General features: G+C 42.5%; 1 protein-coding gene across 2 annotated transcripts in view; it reads right to left on the bottom strand.

Moving 5' to 3' along the window:
- Positions 1-25,694, bottom strand: part of OSBPL5 (oxysterol binding protein like 5) — a 127,961-nt gene extending 102,267 nt beyond the window's left edge. The window contains exon 1 of one of the 2 annotated variants that reach the window (XM_083503268.1): positions 25,051-25,694. Coding sequence is in view for 1 of the 2 variants with exons in the window: in XM_083503267.1 (XP_083359393.1) it covers positions 25,164-25,190 (27 nt within the window). In the remaining variant the exon portion in view is untranslated. The remainder of the gene's footprint in view (positions 1-25,050) is intronic. The other variant, XM_083503267.1, reaches the window with a different exon arrangement.
- Positions 25,695-26,637: the final 943 nt, after the last annotated feature.

Here is a 26,637-nt window from a genome sequence, read left to right as displayed (position 1 = left end):
CCCTGGTGAATCCACCACAGCCAAGGTTGGGTGGGATGCTTCAGGGTCCAAATACGGTACTGGTCCCTGGCACATTGAGGGGGCAGAGAATTGTTGGTTCCCCACATCATCAGACCACTTGAGAAGTGCCAGTCCACACCATCAGATTGTTGATCCATCTAATACAAAGAACTGGGGGGAAATCAGAAACTGAAATTGACAGATTTGTCTATCCCTAGTCCTAGGGATGCAATGGCAATTTTGATCTATTTATTTACTTAAAGCATTTACACCCAGCCCTTCAAAACGTGTTCTTTCTTAGTTACATGTTGGTAATACAGCGCCTTTACTTTCTGCTGTGGCTATCATTGTTCTGCTAGTTCAATTGTCCAATCTGTTCCCTTCTACTAATATAAAAGCATTCCAGGATTAATAGAAACTCGGATGCCTTTGAAAATGCTTTGATGATATTTAAATCCACCCAGAGGATTACTAGAAAAAGTGTATGCTTTACTGCTGGAAGAAGAAGGAAAAATTCAGAAACAAAGGAATAAACGAAACGCTGACAGTAGTGAGATATTATCAGAACAAGCTTCTGATCTCTGCTTATGAACATAGAAAGCTTCCTTAAAAAGAGTCATGACCATTGGTCCAACTCTCACAGTACTGTCTACAGTGACTGGCAATGGCTCCCCTGGGCTTTCAGGAGGGAGGGGGTGCTCCAAGCCCTGCCTGGAGATGCTGGAGGCTGAAGCTAGGGCCTTCTGTAGACAAAGCAGATTCTCTTCGGGGCCACTATGCTGGAGATGAGAGGGGAGGGGAGCACACGAGCCTGCGCCTTATTCATGTAACACTAAACCATGGCTTAGCATTACATCTGAACACTCTCTTTGTTGCAGATCTACATTTCGCTTGCCCACCTGTGCTGCACAGATTCCAGCAAGCATGTGGCATGTATGTGTTGGAAGAACTGGACATGGATGAAGGGGTTCATTTCTCCTTGGGCACAAATCACCCCATGTATGAGATAAGCCAACAGGTGCAAATTCAGCCAAGCCAGTTGCTGTGGCAATGACCCCTTAGTCAATGAGTCTGTCCGTGAATCAGAGGCCGGGTTACATCTTGAATCGCTGGAGCAACAGAAATACTTTCTACCTGTATATATCTGTATCTGCAAAGCCAACAAGATGTATGCCTGTGTCAGCATCCAGAACTGTATTACCGAAGCCTGATCTTGTGTGGCAGTAAACCATTTTGGACCTTAAGCTGTCTCTCTGTGTGGTTACTGGAACTGGAGACGACTTCTGCTATGTGGGTATCTCACCTCAGATTCCCAACAGTATGTATGTATTAATTAAATGTACATCACACCCTTCCTCACAAAAGAGTAAACTTGGCTAGGCAAAAAGAAAGGTGTGCATTAGATCCAGCCAGATGGTGGCTGAGTTTAATCACTGCATTTGTGAATAGTCTGGTCCTGCAAGAAAAAATGACTATAAATCACAGATCGTGATGAGTGATCAGTTTGCTTGCGAGATGTGCAAAGTATCAGCAGCGGCTTTCGCTCAAATTGCTTCCATTTGTGTTTCCCAAGGCACTTCTGGTCTTGTCCTGTTACTCACTGCATTGCAGCCACATAAAACAGTTTATCACATTGAGAGTCTTGACGGTTATAAGGATCCCCCCCTTCCCCATCACAGAACTGGAGTGATGGATATTAGGGCAATATCAACAGGCACAGCAGCTCAAACACGACACCATTTCTAAAGCTACTTGCATTTGCAACCAAGATCGAAGGGAGGGGGGGAAATAATTTGGAACACGAATCAAAACGAGTCAGGAAAATGCTAAGAGTGTTTACAAAGGAGTGTACTCTGTGTTCCCTACTGAACTGAGCAACGTCTCTAACCTCTGATTTAGAATTCAAAGATGTTTGGCAGCCTCCAGCCCCTATGCCGGAAAGTCCCGATCCTGGGAGTTTTTTGTTTTCTTTTTTAATGCCAGTTTAGTTTGTATACCCAACTTTATGTTTCCATGACACACTGTGCCTGGTAGGAACAATGGGACTACATTAGAGCCAAGGAACTGTGTAAATACTAGTAGACCCAGGGCTTCCCTAGGGGGAACTCAAGGGTACCTCTTATTTGTTGTTCTTAAAAAGTGTGGCACTTTACTGTAACAACTTCATGATGAGTACTGGAACCTACTTTTCTAGAAAAAAAGCACTGAGTGGACCTGTGGTTATTCATAAATCTATTGAGAGCAGGGGGAGTGGTGAAAACTGATGCAATGAATTGCTCTCTCTCTTGGGCTCCTAGCAGAAAAAGGTTGATATGCCTCCTGCCTCTTTTAAAGTGCAAAGTATCAACCTGTTTTTACACTTCATTGGCTATAAGAAATGCCTTGTAATATTAATCCTAATAATCATTAATATTACAAGGCACTCTGGGCGGCTTTCAACCAATATAAAAACATAGTAAAACATCAAACATTAAAACAGGACTGCCTTCAGGTGTCTTCTAAAAGTTGTACAGTGGTACCTCGGGTTACATATGCTTCAGGTTACAGACTCCACTAACCCAGAAATAGTGCCTTGGGTTAAGAACTTTACTTCAGGATGAGAATAGAAATTGTGGTGGTGGCAGCAGGAGGCCCCATTAGCTAAAGTGGTACCTCAGGTTAAGAACAGTTTCAGGTTAAGAACGGACCTCCAGAACGAATTAAGTACTTAACCCGAGGTACCACTGTATAGTTTTTTATCTCCTTGACATCTAATGGGAGGGCAACCCATTGGGCACCCTTGATTCCTTTCCTTTAAATATGATTTTCCCTAAAGATGCTTAAGACAGATACCCCTGAGCAGGAGCAGGGAAACAGAAACATTTAAACAAGCACAAAAGGTAGCCTTAATGAATTCCAGCAACACTATTGTCCTGCATTGCAGGGGGTGAGACTACATGACACTTTGAGTCTCTATGATTCTATTGTCTTCTAATAATCCTAACACAAAGTGGAAGCATTTGAAGGATAGGGAGAAAGCTGGGCGCAGATCAATTTTCTCAGCTTGTCTGCCCAGTTATAGATCCCTGGGCACCTGCAACAAGAGTTTATGTAACTAATGCAGGTGCTCAGAATTGGACTCCTTCAACAAAAGGGAGGAATTGCTTTCAGCCGAGAACCAGGAAACATTACAAATAAGCCAGTTGAGAAGAAAGAGAAAATAAAAGCAGTACTTAGGTGCTCCTAGAAGAGCAGAAGGTTATGTGTTTACCTACTCAACGTACATAACTGCCATTGTAATATCTGGCAGAGCTGGTCATTAACTGCGATGAGTCATGGATCTGACCCATCTGCTACCTATGGCTGTTGGCTACGTCCAGAAACATTTCTGGTGGGAAAATATTTATCGGGTACATTATTTTTTTTTTAATGCAGAGAATGGGGAGAAAAAAACTACAACACTCTCAAAAAAGGGAGTTTCATTGCCAGTTTTCTACAGGCAACTTCTTTTATTTATTTAAAAATAATAATTTATTATCTGTACCCCACCCATCTGACTGGGTTAATAATAATAATATTAATGAATTATTTATATACTGCAATAACATTAAAAATATCAATGCGGTTTACAACAATATCTATATACAGTTGTTGTTGTTTTTTAAAAAAAGATAGAAATTAAGAGAAAACTGACTTTCAAAGGATAGCTGTGGTAGTTTCTCATTAAAATACAAACCAAATTTCTCCGTTATCCCCTACCTGTGCATAGGTCTCTAGGCATAGGCAAGTCATTTGCGATACGGCTGGATTTCTTGTTCAAGGGTCAAACAGAAGGGAGCAAACTAAATCAGACCCTCTGCTCCCTACTCCCTTCTTCAAGCTTCGAAAACATCTTCAGCAGGCAACGAACTATCAAAATCATAGGAAGCATATTCATCACATTGCACTTTCAATATGACAAAAGACGACAGCAAACAGTTTTTAAAAAGAGAGCCAAATAAGACGAGTGTCTCAGAATCAGTCCTAAGGCCTCTCTGGAAAAATCTGCCTGACCAACTCGGAACATTGGTCCATCTAGCTCAGTGCTGTCTACACGGACTGGCAGCTGCTCTCTCCGGTTTCAGAGAGAGGACCTTTCTCGTCCTACCTGGAAATGCCTGATATTGAGCCCAAGCTCTTCTGCACACAATGCAGATGCCCTTGAGCGCATTAATACTGGCCTGACTTACAGGGAACTTGAGATGATTATTGAGACAATGTATTTGATGGGCTTTGAACAGTCAAGAAAAAATGCTAAGTGTTGTAATTAAAAATCCAAGGAAGTGGCCAGTTTACCCAGGGCCTAAAAGAGCAAAGTGTGATCGGTTTGGATTTTGGCGTTACTGCCACTGTCGCCATTGCTAGGTGGGCATGATTTTTCCCCCCTTTAAAAACAACAACATTTTTAGAGCAGTGCCTAAGGCTTGAGGGCTGAGGCTATATTGATGACACTAAAAATAAAAGCGCTCTTTTCCGCGGAACCAAGTGCAATGCATTTGCTAGTCAATAAGGCTTGGCATTTAGAAAATGTTACGCAGTGGGTCTCCAAAAGGCTACAGTTTCCAAGAACTTGGGGACTCCGCGTCAACAGCTGAGGCTGATATTTCTCTTTGTCTACTCCTAAGCCTTGTGCATTCTCGAAATAAATGCTCAACAACGTCAGGAACAATAACAACTACTCATGAGTGCCAGATGAATTAGTAAATACCAGACAGGGAGTCCCACGCTGGCCCAGAGTTCGCTCTTGGGGCAGTTGGGAGGACACGATGTTACAGCAAAGCTGTGTAGTCTTTACACACCTCCCATCGGATCACAGCTGCATGTCTGTGCCAGAGCTGAGCATTTCAGAAGAGCTTAAGGGAATTACTCAAAGCTCGCATAATTTCTTGCACTTAAGCCCTTTATCTTTTCTCCCTTTTTCCTCCTACACTCCCCAAAACACTCTTCCTTGGTTTGGGTTTTGCAAGGGACCTCCTTTTGGTTTATTAGAGAAAATGTGTTCTCTTCCCAACAAGTGAGGTCCAGCTCCGAGGTCCTTCTAGTGGTTCCCTCACTGCAAGAAGTGAGGTTACAGGGAACCAGGCAGAGGGCCTTCTCGGTAGTGGCGCCCGCCCTGTGGAACACCCTCCCAGCAGATGTCAAGGAAATAAACAACTATCTGTCTCTTAGAAGACATCTGAAGGCAGCCCTGTTTAGGGAAGTTTTTAATGTTTGATATTTTGTTACTTTTTTATTATTAATAATAATAATATTCTGTTAGGAGCCGTCCAGAGTGGCTGGGGAAACCCAGCCAGATAGGTGCGGTATAAATAAATAAATATAATAATAATAATTCCTCCAAAATGATGGCACGAAAGGCAATAATAAGCTTGTAACATTATTGTTTATGTTGCCTTCTTTGTAATGAATTTTACAATTGCTGTCTCATTTCATTCCTGTGTCCTGTGTAGTCCTCTTTTGCACTCACGTCACAGGAAAACACTGACAACATTGACACCACAGAAGTTACCACTGGTTACATATCTGACCACTGACCACTGAAGTTGAATCCTGACAAGACAGAAGTACTGCTTTTGGGGGACAGGGGGCGGGCTGGTGTGGAGGACTCCCTGGTTGTGTATGAATTACTTGTCTGTTGAAATGCTTTTATTGTTCTTAGAGCTTGTAGAAATGGTTTTGATTGTAGAATTTGTACTTTTTGTATTTTATCTTATTTTTAGATTGTTGTACACTGCTTTAATGGCCTCCGACTATAAAGCGCTTTATAAATTTATAGAATAATGTATTGTATTACTATATGTATTCTCCTTTCTCAGTACAGATTAAACATTTGAATTAATGTTTTTAGACAAGTGGTACCCATTCACAAGATAAACAGTCAACCACTGCTCTGAGAAGGCAGACAAATGCAACATTTGTTTTCATATACTGAGCTTTACTGTCAAAATGTTTAATTCTGGAGCCCTACTAAATGTCTATGGACAGCCTATGTAGGAGGAGTGAAGGAGTCAATTATCACGTTGGTGGTATTTGAGATACAATATTTATTTATTTATTTTCTTTCAAATGCCAAGCTTGGATTAGAGCCAAGCAATAACTTGAATTGTATACTCATAAACACAATCTATGCAACTGAAACAATCCGTTCATTGTTTACATGTTTATATCTGGACAATATTTTTAAGAGTTTTTAAAAGATCTGCAGTGCTGCTATTTAACTAGCCTTGAGTTTTAAAAGGAAGGTCATTCTGACCTTGAGATGGGCTTGTCGGGAAACACACTTCTTTTTGTCCCACTTTCTGCCTTTGATTTAATCTTTTCCAAGATGGCTAAATGGCTGACCTCTAGATTTCCATTTAAAATGCTGATTTCTCTTGAGCTGATCTATACTGTACTAGCTTTGCAACTGTCTCCAACAATCAGATGTGAGAGCATGTGGTTTTGTGTCTATCTTATACTTCTGATATTTTCCTGAAGACAGTGTACACTATACAGAAAACAATCTGGCATGTGCTGGAACAGCAGACAACTGCCAAAACATCAGAATTCTTTCCAGGCTCCTTTTATGTGGAAAGAAAGGTGCAGTGGGAGTGGCTTAGCAGGGTGGGCGGGGCTTTTAACTTTCCACTTACTGGATACACCAGCTGCCCCGAATGAGTCTCTATCCTTATGTAATAGGTGGACAAGGAGAATATCCTTGCCAGAATGGGCCACCTGTACTCCTGACCCCACTTCTGAGTTCAGCTATTATTAATCATTCATTTTCAAGGAATGCACGCCAAACACCATTTCTTTAATTCTAAAAGGGCAAAAACGGGCAGAGTATTTTTTGAGGTCATTATTAACAGCGAGAAAATATTTTCAGAACCGGAAGGTTTGTTTTAAAATGCGAAAAACCCCTTAAATGAAGATGCAGGGGAGAGCATGAAACAAATTGCTGAGTGCCCAGTGACTTGTCAGCTTTCCTAGAGTGTCCTTGATTTTTTTCACAACTGCATTTTAATGAGAAATGCCTTTGTTTACAGAATATGGCAGAAGCAATGGCAGCAACTTGGTCCTTTAAAGCTTATCTAAAGGGCCTCGTTGACAGCAGGCATTTAATGTCACATCATCCTCTGGCTTCACACGCCCCATAATTTTAGACACTCCAGGTTCATATTCCTCATTTCCTCACATGTGTCCCATCGTACAGATGATTTTATGACCATGCAGCCATGTAGAAATAGACCTCCACGCTGCACTCCCTAAGAAGCTGCACTCCCTGAGACAAACATTGTGCCAGCTGCTAATTAACTCGAGTGTTGCTTGCGCCAAAGTCATGGTTCAGAACATCTTCGAAGATCAGGACAAAGGTTGTGTCTGTATTAAAGCAACATGGCCCCATTTCCACAACAAAGGCCGGAATCCGGAGATCAACAAGTCATACAAGAGGTGCCTCAGCAGCAAGAACTTCTCCTTTATTCCTATTACTGAATAACTGACAAGGGCAGATCACACAAACAATCATCCCCTTGCCAAATGGCACGGCTGTCCAAGTGTTTCACCATGCCATCAATCTTTATTTATGTAATCCCCCGCCCCGCAAAATTAAGTCTTTTCGGTAGTGGATTATATTGAACACAGTGATCTGTGCAGAGTGTACACAAGTTAAGTGTTACACTGCACGCATTTGACTAAATAGAGGAAGCCACCAATAATCAAAGAGAGGAAGGATGGAATATAACCTCTCCAAATTATAAGAATCAACCATTTTCAGATGTTGTTGTTACCTTTAAGCCTTGTTAGCAGTGCAGCCTTATCTATGGTGCAGGATTAAAAATTAGGAAGACAATGCATGATACTTTGGGGCCAAACTCTCAAGCATATTAACAGGTCCTTGAGAATCTGTCATCAGCTCTCAGACTTCAGGCTTACTTTGAGAGTGTGTGAGAATAACAGAAAAGCCCACTCTGCTGTGTTTCTGCAGGTCACTGAATGGCCAAGTCTCCTGATTGAAAAGAGACAAGCCCAGAGCAGTGACTCACACAGAGATGCAATGGGCAGCTCCTTTGAGAAGAAGAAATTCTGTTCTCTGCATTGGCAGTGACTGAGTGACTCAAGCACATCTGATGTACATAACACATCCCCAGTGAATACTGACTGGAAGGAGGAAAAACTAGAGCAGGGAATCATATAGTGGCATAGTGGGCAGCCTCCTCTGCTGGTTTCCTATGGGATCATAAGAAACTTTATCTGTTTAGCTCAAGCTGTGTAACTGGGAACATTAGTATTTTGGAATTTACTGGTGCATCAAGATCCTTTAAGGAAGTGCCTCTGCGGCCTGATTGCACTATACTTTTTCTTCTGCATTTAAAGCCTTCTTTGTTCACATCAGTGGAGAGGTGATCTTGGCCTCCATCTAGCCCTTCAATAAGAAGGGCTAGATGAAAGAACTATTTCCTTGTCCATCTTGTCCATTTTCTGCAGCACTATGAATGTCCTATGCCTGCAGTATGTATGGGAAAGAAGACAAAAAGCCTATTCTAAGCATTGCAGGCTTGACATTTCAAAGTGATAGATCTGTGGTCCTTTGTACAGGCAATTTTCAACCCACAACATACAAAAATATGTGGTTATTCATCCAAATTCTCTAAGCGCAGTATTTTATTTCAGTGCCTGACAGCTATGGAATGTTCCAGAATTTCTGTAGGGCTCAGCAAACACATTCTCAACCAGGAGATGGTATTTGGAGGAGGAGGAGGAGGAAGAAGAAGAAAAGAAAGAAAAGAAAAAGGTATTCCTTAGTGGCGAGGAGGCTATCTCCTTCATGCTTTTGAGGGCCACAAGTGATTGTTTCTAAGAACAGGAAGTTAACCAATATTGTAGAAACATTTGTTTAGGAATTTTGAAAGTCTATTCTCCTCCTTGAGCCACACCCGTGATGAAAGTGAAAAAGCCACGGCCTGGTATTTATAAAGAATTTGACATTTCCACAATGCTTTTGCCTGCGAAAACATAAAAGCCAACTTGTCTGAAGACAGGCTCCCTCAATTTGCTTTGCCCTTTCCAAAATGCTAATCAATTGGTTTCCTCAGACAGTACCGTATATATTCCTGGAATCATACAACTGAAAAAGATTTCATACTATTGCAAAGTCATGTCTCAGAATGGTTCTGCTTCAGGTTCACCTCTGAGGGCTGCCCTCTTCCTACGTTTACCATCACATAAGTGAAGCAGCAAGACAGGCTTCCTCAACTCCCTTATTCCAGAAGAGTTCCATAGTGTCCAAGGTGTCTTCAATGTAACTCTAGCAACTCTCACCCACTGTACATGGAACCTCAAAGTATTAATTTAGGAAATAAAATGGCAAGATATAAACATTTAATTTATTTTACAGTGAGATACCTCAGCTTCCAATGGATAGAGCTCATATTTCTTTAAAATGATTATGAATTGTTTAGGACTATAATCATATATACCTAAGTGCTTTTCAACAGAATAAAATGGATCATTACTATCATTTTAACTATCATTTAAAAAACCATAAACCAGTTAAAAAAGACAACTAAAAGCAACTAAATAGAGAAGACTAAAACGGTCATTCATTAAAAACGTTAAAAGCCTGAGTAAACAGATACATGTTCACTGAAATAGCAACAATGGCAGCGCATGACATACCTGTAATGGGAGACATTTCTGCAAAGGAAGGGGCCACGACAAAGAAGGCTTTTTTTAAAAAAGAAGATGTAACTTTCAAAAGCAGTTTTTAATATGGCTTTGATATGGTTTTGCTAGAAAAAGAGGGGCCAAACTCACCATGAACACGTCCCTCATTCTCTTAGAATCGCAATGGCGCCACTTGAGAGGTGCCGGAACTGAGTTCCCACCGGAAAAAAAAGCCCTGGCTTTGAGAGAGGGTCTTTTGTTGAAAGAAGCAGATATTTGGGACAAAAACCATGTGCCACAGAGAGGATCCTTCCTTCCCTGGTTCACACACAGTCGCCAAAAGTATCCCAAATCGAAGGGTGAAAATACCCATTATTCTTTAAATAAAATTTTAAAGTTTCCTTTGGCAAAACCTTTTTTTTAAAAAAGAAGAAGATCAAAGATTAGTGTGACTATTAATATCTGTCCAGAAGATGCAATCTGTTATTCACAGTACAGGCCCCACAGACAAAAAGGCATTTGGATATCTCATCCCACCCCGTCGCAAAACGTCTGCTTTTAATTAAATGGAGCCAAAAGAATATTTTTTTAAAAAAAGAAAGAAAGAAAGAAACCCTGTGCCTAGAAATAATTCTTAGCTTTACAGTGACAAAGGAAAGTATATGCGGGTTTTAAGGAATCAAACCCAATAGATGGAGCATGGTGCTGTCTCTAATTTACAGAAGAAGAAACTGCATATTAAGTGACACACCCAAAACTGTACATAAACTTCTGCGGTTAGGTTAAGACTGCTAAAGACGGAGGATTCACATGAGCTACTGTCCTCCTTAAAATGAGGCTCTAATTATGTATGGCTCTATGTAAGGCTCTAATTATTGAAAGATATCCCCCCCCCCCAAAAAAAAGAGAGACCCTCCAAAACATCAGCATACTTAACAATATGGAAGTGTTCCAGCACCATCTCCTACAATCAGCATTGAATTCAATGGGATTTAAGTGGCTAAAATACAGCTGTGATGCTGGATAACAGAGGCCATTTCTCCAGGACTGATTTTAGTCTCTTTTTTTCCTTTACTGTTTAAATGTAATGAGATTTTATCACTGTATTAACTGTTCTGACATGTTTTATTGATTGTTCCCTGATTTGTGACTGTCCTAAAAAGCAGTATAAAGTCTCTTAAAACAAACAAGAATGTTTCCAAGAAGGAAGACTAACCAACAGAAAAAAATAACCAGTTTTGTTTTATTTTTTGAAGGGTTTAATTCATAAGGGGGCAAAATGGTCACCCTTGCATAGTCAATGATATTTAGAGGAATGATCATGCATGTGCAAAAAGCATTTTTCCCTGCAGAATCTGAAATCAATAACGATGCCTCAACCGGCCACAACCCAACCCTGACAATTTTAGGAGTATAAAACCACGGAATTGATTTTCAATATGCCCAACAGCCCAACAACACCAGAAACGAATAACCTAAATATGAAGTGAACTGAGAATGATTTCAGGAATTGAATGAAATGCCAGGGGGGGAATGATGTCTGGGTAGATATAGAGAAGGCCGGGGACACAAAGCAAGGCGACCTTGTTCTACGCACAACAGAGTAATTCGCATGGATAAATCAGATTCTCCCAAATTACTGTCTAGCTGGAAAAAAGAATTATTGGGGAGGCAGCTGCACTTTCCGCTATCACAGGTGCTGAGTCAATGCTATCTGTAATAAGGGCAGGAATGAACCATATGAGCCGCCTTTTAAAACCGATTTCCCCCGTGTGGAAAATAATTCCAACAGCAAGTACTTCAAGTAAATCCTAATTTAATTGATTTGACACAAAGAACATTTCGTAGTAGCTTTCCTCTTCCTCTTGCTAGTTTTTTTCATTCTACGAAATGAACCCATTTGGTGTTATTAGTATGTAGTCGCAGGTGGTATTCCTCTACTGTAGAAAACTGCTAGTAATGTTTCCTTCCCTCCCAAGGAAAAACGGTTGCAGTCTAGCATAGGAGAAAGGGGCTTCAACTGTAGGTGCCTTTCAGCACCACAGTAAACTCATGCCACAAAAACCAGGCACGTGAAGCTATAGCTCCTTTCAGAGTTACTTATTCCACCCTGATCTAGGATTCTTCCTCGTGCATAGAAATCCAGAATTTGGCAGTCGCCTTTCCCGGCTGAGATTATCAACGCTCATTTAGCCCAAGTGCTCTAACAAGGCATACATCTACTAGGCAGTTAGTCCCATTTAATTCAGTGGGACTTACTTTCAAGTAAGTAAGCTGCAAGATGTTCCGATACAGTTCACCTTTTTATCAGTGGCACACTGCACCACTGTCTTATGGCAGCCGTTTGCTGCACACCATTCGCTAACACGGACGTCATCAACAGTGATGGCATGAAACCATTTCCTCCTCCTCAGAAGCTTATTGTGCCAAAACTAACAACTCTGGTTCATAAGAGCCTTTTAAGACCACGCTGAGATACAAGATCAATTACCAACCGTCTTCCAAAACCTACTTTGTAGTGGAAAATAGCAAGACCTTAGAACACCTGGTTTGTCTTAACAGCAGGGCAAAGCAAAGCAAACAGAGCAGGGGTAGAGGCCAGCAGAGGCTCCATACATTTAAAGTACAATTCTCCACTCCCTCCCCACACCAAAGACTCATGGGGAACTGTGGTTTGTTAAGGGTGCTGGGAAATGTAGCTCCATCAGGGCAAACTAAAGTTCCCAGGATTTTTTGGTTGGGAGGGGAATGTGGTTTAAATGGTCTCTAAGCAACAAGACTCTCCATTTTTTTCTCCATTTTTTTGGCAGGCTCAGCTAACTGACAATGCAAGTGTGTTCACTTTCCAGAGCCAAAAGAGAGAGCTCTGAATCATGAATAATGGCCTACGGCAAGGATGTCCAACAGGTAGATTGTGATCTACTGGTAGATTGTGGGGTGTCTATGGTAGATCGTGGGGGCCCCCGACCTAAAAAAAGTTCAACAACTTTGGTAGATCACTGCTAGTTTGTTTATAGTGGGAGTAGATCTCAGTCTCTTGAAAGTTGGAAATGCCTGAAGTCATCCACACAAGGCATATGGGAAATGCTGGTATTGTAATAATTGTGTGAACTAAAACACAAAAGCACCAGAGGTGAAATCCACATGCAATTTCTGACCCCAAATCCCTTCCCTCTGAATGCCAGATGTGTGTGGTGGTGTGTGCTGTGGTTGCACAGTAATAAGGCAAAAACTCTCTTCACGTGAATAGAGGCAAACTCTTATTTGTGTAACCCAAAACTGGTTCTGGAGCTAAATCCTGGCTCAAGGCAAGACAACTGTTATTGTTCTTATTTGGTGGTCCAAAGAGAATTCATTAACTTCCATTTGTCCAGTCTTTAGGCACATGAAATGGGTGGCAGTTGCATATGTTATGATAGTCGTTTTGTACAAAACATTGGATAAAGAGTGCAGAACAGAGTTGGGACAAACAAGGAATAAAGTCTCTTAAAATGTAGCTGTGACAGTTACTGGTAAAGTGTAGTTATAATTACTGGTAGCAGCATACCACTGAAGCCTTCGTGTTATATTATGCACCAGATGATCAGTGTCCCCTGTTATTAAAACTTGGCTGAGGCCTTGAAGAAGAGGTGCTCTTTGTTTGTAAATTAGCTAAGTATGTATTAGAGAGTTATTCAAAAGCCCCATTGTAAGCCAGCAGCTCCTGTACACAATTAGCATTTTAATGAATCTGCTTCACCTGTACTCTGTTGGTAGATTTTATGCTCTTTGAACAACCCTTTAAGGTTGCTCTTAGTACATTTACGATGCCATGTTAATTTTAACTCTACATCTGCATCAGATTCCCCCATCCCAAAACACCAAGACAAACCGGAACAACCTGTATAAGCTCCCCAGTAAGTGTGTTTAGGACTGGAATAATTAATCAAGCTCAAATTTTAATTTTAAGCACAAATGAATTGCACAATACAGAAGATTCTGGTAAAACTTTTGTCCGCCTCTGGAAATCAAAGTAGAAGAGCCATGGTTGCAAATGGCAGATAACAAGCAGCTTAGGCTTAGGCTCCTCTACCCTTTGGGACAGTTATTCTTCGGCAATGTGTGTGAAACAATGAGGTCTGGGCTGAGCAACTCCAGGTTGATTTATTATTTTTACCCCGATTTAAAAATAGCACCAGGGCCAAGCCAAACAAGACTAATTTTAGCACACAAGGCTAATTTTAGAACCAGCCAGGTAGCAACCATGTGAAGTATTCTCCCATTCAAGCCACAACAGAAACTCAGCATATGTATAGTATTCCACTTACGTATTTTAACAGGCTTTAAGCTTGTTTCGTGGGAATACTCAATTGTACCCAGCATCTTTGGCAAAAGAGCCTGGTCTCAAACTATCACTTCTGCTGCTGTTAGCTTCAGGCAGACCTGCTGCATGCTGTAGAATACAGATGCATTTGTTAGACTTTCAAGACTTTTCCCACCAAGGAAGTATAGAAGACAAGTTTTACCAGCTGAGCGAGTTCCAGGCTGCACTCAAAAAGATGAACAGCCTGGAACTGGAGATAATAATACTGGTCCTTACGCCTCATTTGGCCATTTTAAAGACTAATTGTTTCAATAAGTAGTCTGTACAGTGCTTTGAAAATGTATGTATAATTAGCTAACAGCTGTGTTATTTCACTGAAGTCCATAGTTTGCTAGACAGTTAAAATGAATTAGTAGCATCCCATTCCAGAGAACATTTTAACCACAACTTAAGTCATCGGGAAGATTTCCAGTAAGGGCAATGAAAACTAGACAGCCGTTCAAATGAGGCTGAAATTACGCTGGACTTCAATTTTCTTCACTGTAAATTAGTGGCTTGATGATTAAAACAATGAAGGTATACCTAGGGTTTATTTTAAAGCAGAAGTTAAAAGGCTTAGGTGGGTAAAAAGATCTTCACCTGGTGCTGAAAAGGGCACAAAGAAGGCACCAGTCAAGTCTCTTTTTGGGAAGCGGTTCCATAATTGGGGTACTACCACTGAGAAGGCCCTGTTCTTTGTAGCCAACTGCCTCCCATCACTTGGTGGTAGTATATGAAGCAAGGCATCTTAAGATGATCCTACCCATGTGACCCCAAACCATAACTGCCTTGGAGCCAAACAGTCGTCTCCCAGAACCACCTTCTGGAAACGGCCACCCAAGTAGCCCTGAAATTTTAATCAGTGTGTAATACAATCTTGCATGGTATTAACAAGGAATGTTGTTTTTCGAATACTGCTTGAGAAATTAAAGTGGGAAGCCTTGCATCGGACTGAACATCCATCCAGCATGCTGTTACAACAGTATCGAATCAAATGCCTTTGGAAAGTCAACAAGTGGGGCATGAGGACAGCAGTAGCTGTCTCCCACTGTTGTTCCAGTGGTGCAAATGGGACCTGCAACAAAAAGTGTGGACTCCTGTTCTCTCTCTCTTTATACAAGCTTCATAAACCTGGGAGTTCCTCTGAGCCTGCTGATGCCTCCCTCCTTTGGATGGATGGAGCCACTGTGGCTGTGTAAGCAATGACACTCACCTCTGAACACTGGAAATAGGGGAAATGATTTGTCTGTGCCACTGTCACATCCCTCCATCCCTTTATATTTCAACTTTGATTTATCTACTTCACAATTAGAACTGAAACTGCCTAGCTAGCACTGTTATCTTATACCTGGAGATCACAGAGGTTACAAGAACAGTCATTAAATCCAGATCTTCAGTTTTATTAGTTTTTATCCTCCCCAGGCCACCAGGATAGGAAAGGGAATGAATCTCAAGATAAATCAAAAGAACTCGGATATGCTCTCCAAAAGCAAAACATTTACATCAACTTCCGAATCAGCAGAAGTGCCCTATATTCTAAAAACAAACACTTTTAGCATAGTGCTTGTAAATGCATGCACATTTCCCACATGTCTAAGAGTCTAATAGCTTTCAACTCTTCTGTTTAGGAATGATGAGTTCCAGATATACACAGATCATAATGCAGCAGGGACAAGACGGATTTGAAAGCTTTTTATTTATGTCACCAGGAGAGGCTGGGAAAAGCAGCCGAGAATTTGACTTCCAATCCCCTTGGGGTGGCGAGAGGTTTGGGGTTGCTTTTGCAAACCTGCTGCGGTTGGCAAACTGCCTCGGCAACAGTATATTTCAGAATTTAGTACTGGTAACTCATAAATGAATGCCAGAAGTGGCAGGTGCAGAATCCCAACCCTCCAGATGCAAAAAGGGGGGAACGGGGAATGGGGTAATTTAAAATAAAACAGTATGGAAAAACTACACAGAACTGTCAAGGAATGATTTAAGAAACGAAAGAAAGAAGCATAAGTGGAACAACATACTGATACATTTCATCAAGCAATCTGCTTTCAGTTTATTTGGCTAGATTTCAGAACCAATTAACACCAATATGGAATCCTCAGCTGGCTAACACAGAGCTTCTGCTTGTTGCATTTCCCCCTTAAAGGCGCCTTAACAGCAATCTCTAAAGTGTTGTGGGGAATGTTTCATTCCCCTGTGGAATTACACATCTAAACAACAGCGTCTTGTGGGATATTCCCCCCCCCCATTCCAATATTATACGCAACATCAATCTTGGTGGAAATTCAATTACCCCCAAAGAGTATCCAGAACAGAAGACATTCCACTGGCCCTTCAATCACACACTGGACCAACGGGGTGTTCCTGCTTGCCTTGTATGCATCAAGTAGCCAAATGGCAATGAAGGGTTGTAGCCAATGTCAGTTCTACTCAGAGTAGGCCCACTGAAATTAATGGACCTTAGTTACTCATGTTCATTAATTTCAGTGATTCTACTCTAAGCAAGACTAGCAGTGGATACAAAGAGCTCTACAAGAGGTGATGCCATTGTGGCTTTGAAAGGTTCACAGTGAAATGGGAGACGTTTTCATTCATATTGCCAATCCTACTGAAAACTCAAATGAGAAAAGTTTAAGGAAAATGTTTTATGATGAAGCTGAAGACAACGAAACTGCATTCTTAGAAGGATACTGATGAGGTGGAGAAAGACAGCAGCATCCAAAAATAACTGGATATGCACTCAGAAGACTGCTTCTATTGTCTTTGAAGGTGAACTGCAACACTTCCTGTATTTTGTCAGGTACCGCGTCTCCAAATGTAGAAGCAATTCTTAAAATGTTGTTAGTATTACTCACATCAAACGCAGCTGGTGAAAAATCATTAAAAGAGTCAAAAATGACATGTGTTCTACTAGATATCAAGCATATTTAACAAGTTCAGCAACTTTAACAATCAGAAGTTCCGCACTGCGAGATGTAAACTATTGATGTCTTTGTGGGAAAGAAATGTTGATTTTAAAAAATAATAATCTTTGAATGTTTATTCATTTTGTTCCTTTAAATAAAGGTCATATTTCGGATGACGCGAAGTGCTTTCTTTTTAACTCTCTATATAAGAATATCATTAACTGGAAAAAAGTAGTACTGTTTAATAGTAAGGAAAGATATCCCTTGTTATCAACAAACTCATTCTTAAGTAGTTAGCTCTGCCATAATTTTGGGCATAGTCATGTTTGTTTATTTATTTAGGTAAATGAACAGGGTCCCCGCAAAGGGTTGTGTACAGAGCCCTAAAAACAGAAATTCACCCTGGTAACCACCATTCCCCTTTCAGTGGTGGCAGTGCTTTTATATCCAGGTCCTATTTATGAGCTTTTCATGGGTATCCAGCTGTCCCCTGTGAGAACAGGATGCTGGGCTCCTCAGTGAAGATCCTCCACAGTGTAAGCTTTAAAAAACAACAAATACTGCAATTTATTTTTATTATTTGGTTAGGCATCTGAGTTGAAGGAGAAATCAGAGCAGGTCTCTCTTAAGTATACGCTTGCAATTATTCTATTTGCATATGCTCTGCTTTGTGGTCTACTAGCCATTCTAAGATGGAAGATCAGAAGCAAAGGAAGAAAGGGTTAGAATCAGGCAACTCAGTGTCTTGACCCTTGAGCTGCCTCAGCTTCCTCTCATATTTGGCCAGAGAAGCTGCCGATTCTAAGAAGCTGCAGACTCTATTAACAAGAGACAAGAGTTCCACAGGTCTGCACAAGAATACTCTTAAAAATGCATTCCCCCACCAAACACTTTAACCCAGATGAACATTTTAAGAAATGGCCCAGGGCTGGTGTTGGTGCAAATAGGCATATAAATCCATATTAACATGGAATCAAATGATGGGATTTTGAAGGGAGGGGGAGGATTTCCCAATCCTTGGTTGACAAACCTATTATACAAGGAGTGTTCGAGCCGTGAATTTGGTACTTTTCAGCTGACACAATGCGATGCTGCTCATTCATACTCTTATCACGAGAGCCTGGGAGCTGTTTGCTCAGTCAAATGTCCTTTCCTGACTCCCAGACAGAAATGGCTCAGCAACTTACATTTCTGACAACTTGTAGCTGGGTCAATACTGCTGGAGATGTAACTGTAGCACTGTATGATCTCCAATGACAAATTAATGATAATAATGATAATGATAATAATGTCTGCATCACTAAAGCTTTTGTGACCTACCAAGGAAAACACTGATTTATGTTTTGGATTTAGATTCTACTGTCTGCCAACATTTCAGTGTTTTTACATAAGTAAGAGTTGTGCGACACATGGAAATACTTATGCATGGAGGCGGTAAATCAGAGGTCACCAACATGGTGCCCACCAGCACCTTCTATGGTGCCTGTGAAAGGCCTCAAGAAATATCCTCTCAAAACTCCACAGTGCCTCAGAGACTGCTTGGTCTTCCAGCTCAGTACCTGTTTGAATTGCCTTAACCTCACCTGCAATGAATACCCCCTTCCAATTCCCACATGTCACTGAAGGCCAGAACTAAATACCCTTCCACCCTTCCGTTCTGAACCCAAGAGAGGTGCAAAGAGTTTCTCTCTCTCAGCAAGCATGGAGGTGGCTGGTGGAGGTTTCTTTTCCTTTTCTTCATTGGGAGCCTCAAAGGCTGAAAAGCTGCAAAAAGCAATGCACAAAAGATGAAACGCCTGGAAAGATGCAATGACAACACCTAGTCTCCCCCAATCGTCATTGTTCCATATTCTCTTCCTTGGAAGATTAACACCTACCTCCAAAAATTAAAAATAATACTATCTGGCAGCTCCCATGAAGTTAGCCATCATTTTGTGTCACAGTGTAAATGTGGAGCAGGACTCACACCGTGTGGATTCCCTTTAAGAGCAGCTTAGCAAAGAGCACGGACATTCCTCTCATGAAAGGAAAATCTATTCTCTGCACAGCTGTGCCAGCCGCTTATCAAAATCAACCTGCTGGCCCACTATTAATTCCAGCAGCCTGTTCCAATGGCACTTCCAGGGAAGTGGTGCGACATCACCCAGCACCCTCAGTGAGTCATACATCTGATAAGGGTCACATCACACTTCCTCCCTTGTGATTAAATCAACAACAACACCACAAAGTAACCAGACAGGATATGGAGCTCAGGGGTAGCTGAGCGGGCAGTTTTCAAGACGCAGAGAAAGGGCTGGTTTTCTCCTTCTACGTTGTCTGGGGTGATGAATAGCCTCCAGCTCCATGAGGCTTCTAATCTCTAGTGAAGGAAATGTGCAACTGTTTACCACACCTCTGCATAGTCTAGGAGTCTGCAGCATCATATTCAGAGATAACGGCAAATGAACTGCACTGACATGATATTAAATCCATGAATCAACCACCCCTTTCCTCGTGACCTCAGAGCAACGAGAGAGAAAGGAGCCCTGGCGTAAATGAATACGATATGAAGATAGGCATTTGTTACCAGCACTGGGATGGCATCGGTGCTGAGGGCAGATAAGCAAATGGCAACTTTCATGCACCACCGAGGCCATCTATCAGGAGGCAGAGTGAGGCGATAAGACAGATGCTTCGTGGGTGGGTGGGGAACAGACCATGGCAGTGAGGTATTGGAGAACAGAGCTGGGTGAGCTATGTGGTCTGCCATACATTACTTAAGTCAGGTGTGTGGGGAAACTTTGGCCCTCCAGATGTTGCCAAACAAGTCCCATCATCCCTGGCCACTATCCATGCCTGCAGGGGCATTGTAGAGGCATGATGGGCATTGTAGTTCAACAACAGGGTGGGGACAAAGGTTCCCCTCTCCTGTCATAAGCTAGTCTGCTGCCCTCAAGTTAGATGGAGGACGGTATGCCATCACCAGTGTTGAAGCAAATTAAACTCTCAGTCTAGTTGGCTTCTGTTTGTGGAAGAGGGGAGGGTACCACCTTGTCCTTTGCCTCAGGTAGCAAAATACCTTGGACCAGCCTTGTCATCTGTCCACAGGGAGTGAGAGTCAAACAATGTTGAGAGTAAGATGCCTGCTGCTCATAAGGTCTCTCAGAGTTAATATACAAATACAGAAAACGGATTTATCAATCCATCCCAAGCTTTTTCACCCCTCTGCACTAACTGCTGTAATAAAGCCAACAAAACAAATAAGTCAACGATACATAAATATTCACACACATATTCATGTTGCAATAAATTACAAATGGGGGAACATAAAAGCAGAAGGGCATAATAATCCCATTGAGATTAATGCTATCATTTTTTCCTAGCAGCATAGCCATGTAAAACCAGAGCGGCTTTGCCATTCTTAAAGGAATAGGCTTTTGGGGGGTGGGGAATCACACCCCAGCACTGCTGAGGATCAAGCACAGAGCCCCACCTAACAATCTCTCCTGCTGACAATTTGGGTTTCCTCTCTCACAGCAAGGCAGTAGACAGCTCATTTGATTCCTGGTGCAAAAAACAAACAAACCCATATTTCACCTGTGCCAACATGCCTTTTGTTAGTTCATGTTGGATAAGTACATTAATCTTGGTTCTTTGAATGGTTCGACACATGGTCATCTTTTTAAAAATGACTGCAGTCTGACACATGGATGCATCAATGTATCCAACAAAAGCGGGCTAGAAGAGTAAGGTTATACTGCAGGAAATAGCTGGGTAGGTCTACTCCAGCAATCCCCCCTCACCAGTCTAAAAAGCAAATATGCGGTCTTCAGGGATATGAATGGAAAATAATCACTTTCGAGGGCACATATTGCAGCCATGACACCAGGTCATATACACACCTAAGAAACCTGCACAACCTTCATCCAGGTGAAGGCAAGTCAGAACTTGGCTTATTATATGAACACAAAGCAGTTAATAAGCAAGGAAAAGCCACCTAGATAACATTATTGATCTTGGCTTCCATGCAGGTCCCTGTTGTAAGAGATTTGGTAATCTTAGATAAGACAAAGTGCCTCTGAACACCCAGAACTTTGAAGATGTTGCACCACCCACTGAACCCTTCACTTCCTTTAGCAATTCTGATAAGAAAGGAAAACCTTGTCCATTGAAGAGGTCAGCTGCTTTCAGTCAAGAGCAAACCAAAGAAGTGTGAAATGTTGACACAAGCTCATGTCTAGCTAGTCTAATACTACACAATTAATCTGAGGTCTCAGAGTACTCCACAGGAAAACTCTCTTTCTGACAACCAGCAGTTTCAGCACTCACTTTCCTCCAAGCTGTTAATTAAATAAGTGACTTAGTAATTCACGGGTGGGAAAATCCTCTTATTTCAGCCTTTCACTTGAACAGTCAAGTATCAGTGCAATATCAAACAGGTTGGTCAGCTTTTTACAAATATGCACAGAGCATGAAGAATTTAATCTGCTACAATGAAAGACAGAAATGGTTTAAGGCAAAGGCTCAGAGAGATTATTTGCTCCTGCCCCCATCAATGATGCTCTGGAACTGAAAATATTATTGTGCCAATTTTGTATGCCTGGGTCCTGGAAGAAAGGAAGCAGGCAGCGTCACTGCAAAGGAAAAATGTGGGATTCAGTGCTGCCAAACATCTGCAATCTTATTTTGAGTCCCATGATTATAGGAGTCTTGGAGGCTGTTACCCTCCAATAAAATCAGAGATGTGTAGTTAGCAACTTATATTTTATTGGGTCAACTTCCAAGAAGTTGTGCATTCCCATCAACTGAATACACTGGACAAGCAAGAGAGAGAGAGAAAGATTCCCTTGCTTTATCTCCCTATCTTTCTTAACTTTAAAAAAAATGCAATTTTTTTGGAGGCCTCATGTATATTGTTGCAAACTGCTATGGAGGCTCTTTAGAAGCCAAAAAAGGCAAGACAGAAATGTTTCTATCCCTAATTAACTTCTCTGTGTTTATAGTATTGTGGATCTATCACCCTCCTCTTCCATCTCTAAGCCTTAAAAAAAAAAAAAAATCACAGGTGGTAAAAGTATTTGAAACTGTATTGTTAGGGCCTGTTACACGGCACGTAATGAGGCAGTTCATGTACCAAGAACGACACCTTAGATATGCTGCCTGTAGGGTTGTCATCCCTTTGCTTGCTCATTTTCTTGGTTAATTTCAGATCACAGCAAAGCTGACTGGTAATTACAAATGCTGCTTATCTTCCTGAGGTGCCAATCACAGTCTGGTTCATACCCAAGGTGAAAGAGAAAGCACAACAAACGGCCAGCTATCCAGGAGCCTTTCCTTGACTCACTTTAATCCTGTAAATAAATCCAAGTCTGAGGTGGCTTGTTCTCTCTGAGAAGGGTGTGTGCGTGTCATGTTTTAATAATAATAATAATAATAATAATAATAATAATAATAATAATAATAATAATAATAATAAATTATTTATACCCCGCCCATCTGGCTGGACTTCCCCAGCTTCCAACAAAATATTAAAATACAGTAATCCATCAAACATTAAAAGCTTCCCTAAACAGGGCTGCCTTCAGATGTCTTCTAAAAGTCTGGTAGTTGTTTTTCTCTTTGACATCTGGTGGGAGGGCATTCCACAGGGCGGGTGCCACTACCAAGAAGGCCCTCTGCCTGGTTCCCTGTAACTTGGCTTCTCGCAGCGAGGGAACCGCCAAAAGGCCCTCAGCGCTAGACCTCAGTGTCCGGGTAGAACGATGGGGGTGGAGACGCTCCTTCAGTTATGGATGTTATGGATGGCAGGCGACCAGCTCAAAAGTATCAGGGTGCCCAAGGCAGATGATGAAAGAGGATTCCAAATGCAGGGCTTCATCTTCCTTGTTCTTTACTGCTGTCAACCAGCAGTCCAGACAAAGACTCAACAAGGCATCTTACCTTTCAAATGAATTCTGCTGAATTCAGGGAGTGATGCATGGTGGGCCACAAACAATCTTTGCCCAAGGTTATGCACACTGGTAATATATATATGAGCCCTGACCTAGACACCCGTCATCCATGTGGATGTCAGGCTCTCATCACAGATCTGGTCCAAAACTTTTCTTTCCATGCACCACCCTCAGAACACCGTTGCTCCTCTACTGCATTGCTATAGTTGACAAACATGCCACTAGAGCAGTTGTTTCCAGTTCCTCATTTTTGGGGTACCCAATTCCGAACCCCTTCTGTACAGAAGATGGCAGAGCATGGAGAGCAGAAGGCCTTCCTTGAGCACTCCTCTCTTTCATAGGCAATTACTGATTTTGGCACGGTGCTTTAAGATAAAATCAGCCAAGAGCATTTGAGAAAGTGTAACTGCATTGCCACCTTTGCTATACAAGAGAGGCGAAGAACCCTTTTTTCTATCACAGATCGTATTCCCTTGAGGAATCTGTCAGTGGTCACATGCTGGCAAGGGGCCAAGCCAAGTCAGAGCAAAACTGGGCAGGGACTCACCCCTTCTCTCTCTCTAATTTCATAAGCTTTTTATTGGGAGGTATCCAAGTACCAAGGATGAGCAGTTTGTGAAGCATACAGTTGGATCCCCTCCCCCTGGTAAATGCCACAATGAAACTTGGTTCACCTGCCAGACTGCTTAAATCATGTCCTAAAAAAGCACAACTGCCAACAACCATTAGGTCTGGCTAAGTCTACCACTGGCTCGGTTATGAATCTTAATTGCTCAGTTGTTAGGCAAAGACCTGACTTCTTCTGACATTCCATCACTCCCCCGGTAAATCCCAAACTGTAACAAAATGCGCTTAAAAATAGCAACGTGCTCTGCCTATGTTGGCCCTGAACAGCCCACGTATAAAGCATTAGTAACATTTGGCCTCAGATCTGAAAGATGTTTTCATTATTTTCCTCGGGTTGCATTCCAAGATCTCCCAATTTATATTCACTCTGTATTTCAAGGCACTGAGGAGGTTTATTTTTACTGCACCATGACATGAAATAACTGGAGGGGAGGAAGGGGGAGAAACTTGTATTTTAAAAATAACCAAAAGGGTCACCACTTTCCAAAGACAGAGCCTAACAATACATGTAACAAATTCACTTTAAATACAAAGGTATTAGAACAACAAACAGGCCTCTCCGGTTGCTTTCTCAATATAAGCCACCACTGGACAATAACTTCAAGAAAATCAAATTTGCTGTGACGGCACAGAAAACAAAAGAAGGATGCAAAGCATAGCAAAGAAAATTAAAACTAAATCCCTTGTTGCTGTGTAATTATGTTTTTTTAAAAATATATATGCTAGCATTTAGTTTATTTTTAACCCACTGAATAAACTAATAGGCCTTATGTAGTTGAATTGCCTTCAGCATTTTACAAACTGTAATTCTGCAAGACCTCAGATACAATAAGTATCTGACAGATTTGCAAACATGCTGCTGAAGAATCTTTCAAACACAAACAAATAAACCTGTTATTGCCATTACCTTTAGCTACATAGGCAACTGACAAGGCTACTTGATGCAGGAATGGGCGTCGGGGATGCAGCATCTGAAAACCATGAGATTCCCTGCACTTTAAGAATGGGACTCTTCTTGTTCCATTCACTGAGGACAGAACACATGGTGGCTGCTACACAGCGTCTCCGGGTTCTTGCTTACATGGCCACCGTTGTCTTCTTAGGGATTTTTGTGAACGGAAACATTTTGGTGCACTTTGTCTCCCCCACTTTTTTAAAAAATCAAATCTCCTAAAATGATCTGAACATCCGTGTCCGTTTTCTAATTTGAGAGGACCTTTTAGTAAATCGCACTAATAACGGAGGGGGGGGGGCTTCGGGTCTCACCTCTTTAAAACGGGGAATCCCCGTATGTAACGCCTAAATACGGGCTGAAACCTTCGCTCCATTAAGGGCGATGTTGTTGTTTTTAGGAGGAAAATATATCCATCCCTCATCTGTCGTCCCACGAGCGATGCAAAACGCCGGGTTGCGCCCGTCTCCCCACCACCCAGCCCAGCCATTGTGCGCCAGGAGAGGGCTCGATTCCTCCGCCTGGAGAGGCTGAAGACGCGCCACCTCCCCCCCCCCCCCACATCCACACATTCGGGCGCGCACGTTGCTGGGCAAACCGAAAACATGTCGTCGCCCTGCTTCTTCGCCTTACCTCCTCCTCAGCGCGCAGACAGCAGCAGCCCGAGAGACCCCGCGCCCCAATTCCTGCCGGCGAGCCGAACAGCAGCGCGCGCCCCGCGTCGCCAAGAAGCAGCTCCTCCTCACCATAGTCAGAAGTTCCCCGGGAAGCATCGCCCCGGCGCGTCGCTCATGGTCGCCTTCTTCCACAACGCGACCGCGTCCCCGAAGCTGCCGTGGGCTCGAGGCCGCCTCCTCCTCCTCCTCCTCCCGCGCCGCCAAGTGTCACTTTCCCCAAACCGATGCCATGCGCCGCGCTGCCCGGGGAGGAGGTGGTGCCCCTGGCGCGCACCCGCCGCGCCCGCCTCTCTCTTACTCCGCTGCTTTCTGGCGCCCTCGCAGCCAAGAGCCCTCGAGGGCCCGGAGCGAGGCAGCCAGCCTCGGCAAGCGTCCCTCCTGGGTCCCGGTTTCCAGGGCCGGCGGCGGCAGGCAGAGGCAGGCAAAAAAGCAACAGATCCGAGGAGGGCGGGGGGGGGGAGAGAAAGAAAAGCTTTGCCACTCCAAAGCAGGACAGCTGTTTCACCGAGTCTCTGCAGCAGGAAATGCCACAAGACTTATATCCAACCACATCAGGAAGAGAGAGCGAGAGAGACAGAGAGAGACACAGAGAGAAAGAGGGGTGGGGTGGCGTATAAAATCCGGGAAGGATTAATTCAGTTCGGGATCGGATTTGGTTTGTAGTTTGTGTGTGCGCGCGCCCGCGCGTGTTCGACGTCTTCCTGGTTTTGCTGGCTAATACAAGAGGCAACAGGGGAGCGCACAGTGCCAGAGTGAAGCTACGTTTAGCCGGGAGTAGCACAGAACGTCTCCATATACTGAAGGATTGTGATTATGATTATTGTGATTATGATTATTACTACTACTACCAGAGATTGCCCCTCCCCCAGACTTTGTGGCTCTCTTTCTGTTTCTCTTTCAGATGCTTTCCACAGAGCAGCAAATAGGAGAGCAGACTTGGGCAGCCAAAGAGCCTGCTACCCCCTGCTGGACGGCCAGCGTCCAAATACTGGCCTTCAATTAAAATGATGAAACCATGGAGGGGAAATGAAGGCGGCATAAGCAGAAAGCTCTAGGCACAAGGGGAAGGAGCAGGGGAGAGAATAATCCTGTTGATGGTGATATATCACTGTCTTCTTCTTTTTAAAGGTGGCACAAGATGAAGCTGTTCTCAGATCTAGTCCTGGACAGTGCTTGGATGGAAAGTTAATTGAAGACCATATTTAATCCACTCTGAGCAACGTGCAAGAAGAGTGGGATAGAAATGCAACATATTGCATACGTGTGCAAATCCCTTTGCTAGATTTGTGTAGTTGTCACTTTTTGTGTGTGTCACCTCATGGTTCTCTGGATGCCTTTAACAGCAGTTTAAATGGAACAAACTAACCAACAGAGCTTTACAGTATTGATAGAATCATTATGCCCAGGTATAATTTCTCTGGGAAAAGGACATGTGTAATGAGCTTCCCCCAGTGAAAAGGTCCATCTGCTCTGAGAACCTGGAGGACGAGTTGGTGTCCAGATTAATTTTCTTTAGGCCCCTTTGTTTAAGCTGCATTATAGC

Source organism: Podarcis liolepis, assembly GCF_965112155.1.
Source record: "Podarcis liolepis genome assembly, chromosome: 1".
Lineage (NCBI taxonomy): Eukaryota > Metazoa > Chordata > Lepidosauria > Squamata > Lacertidae > Podarcis > Podarcis liolepis.
The sequence above is the reverse complement of the archived record's forward strand: the minus strand, read 5'-3'. Positions and strand labels throughout refer to the sequence as shown.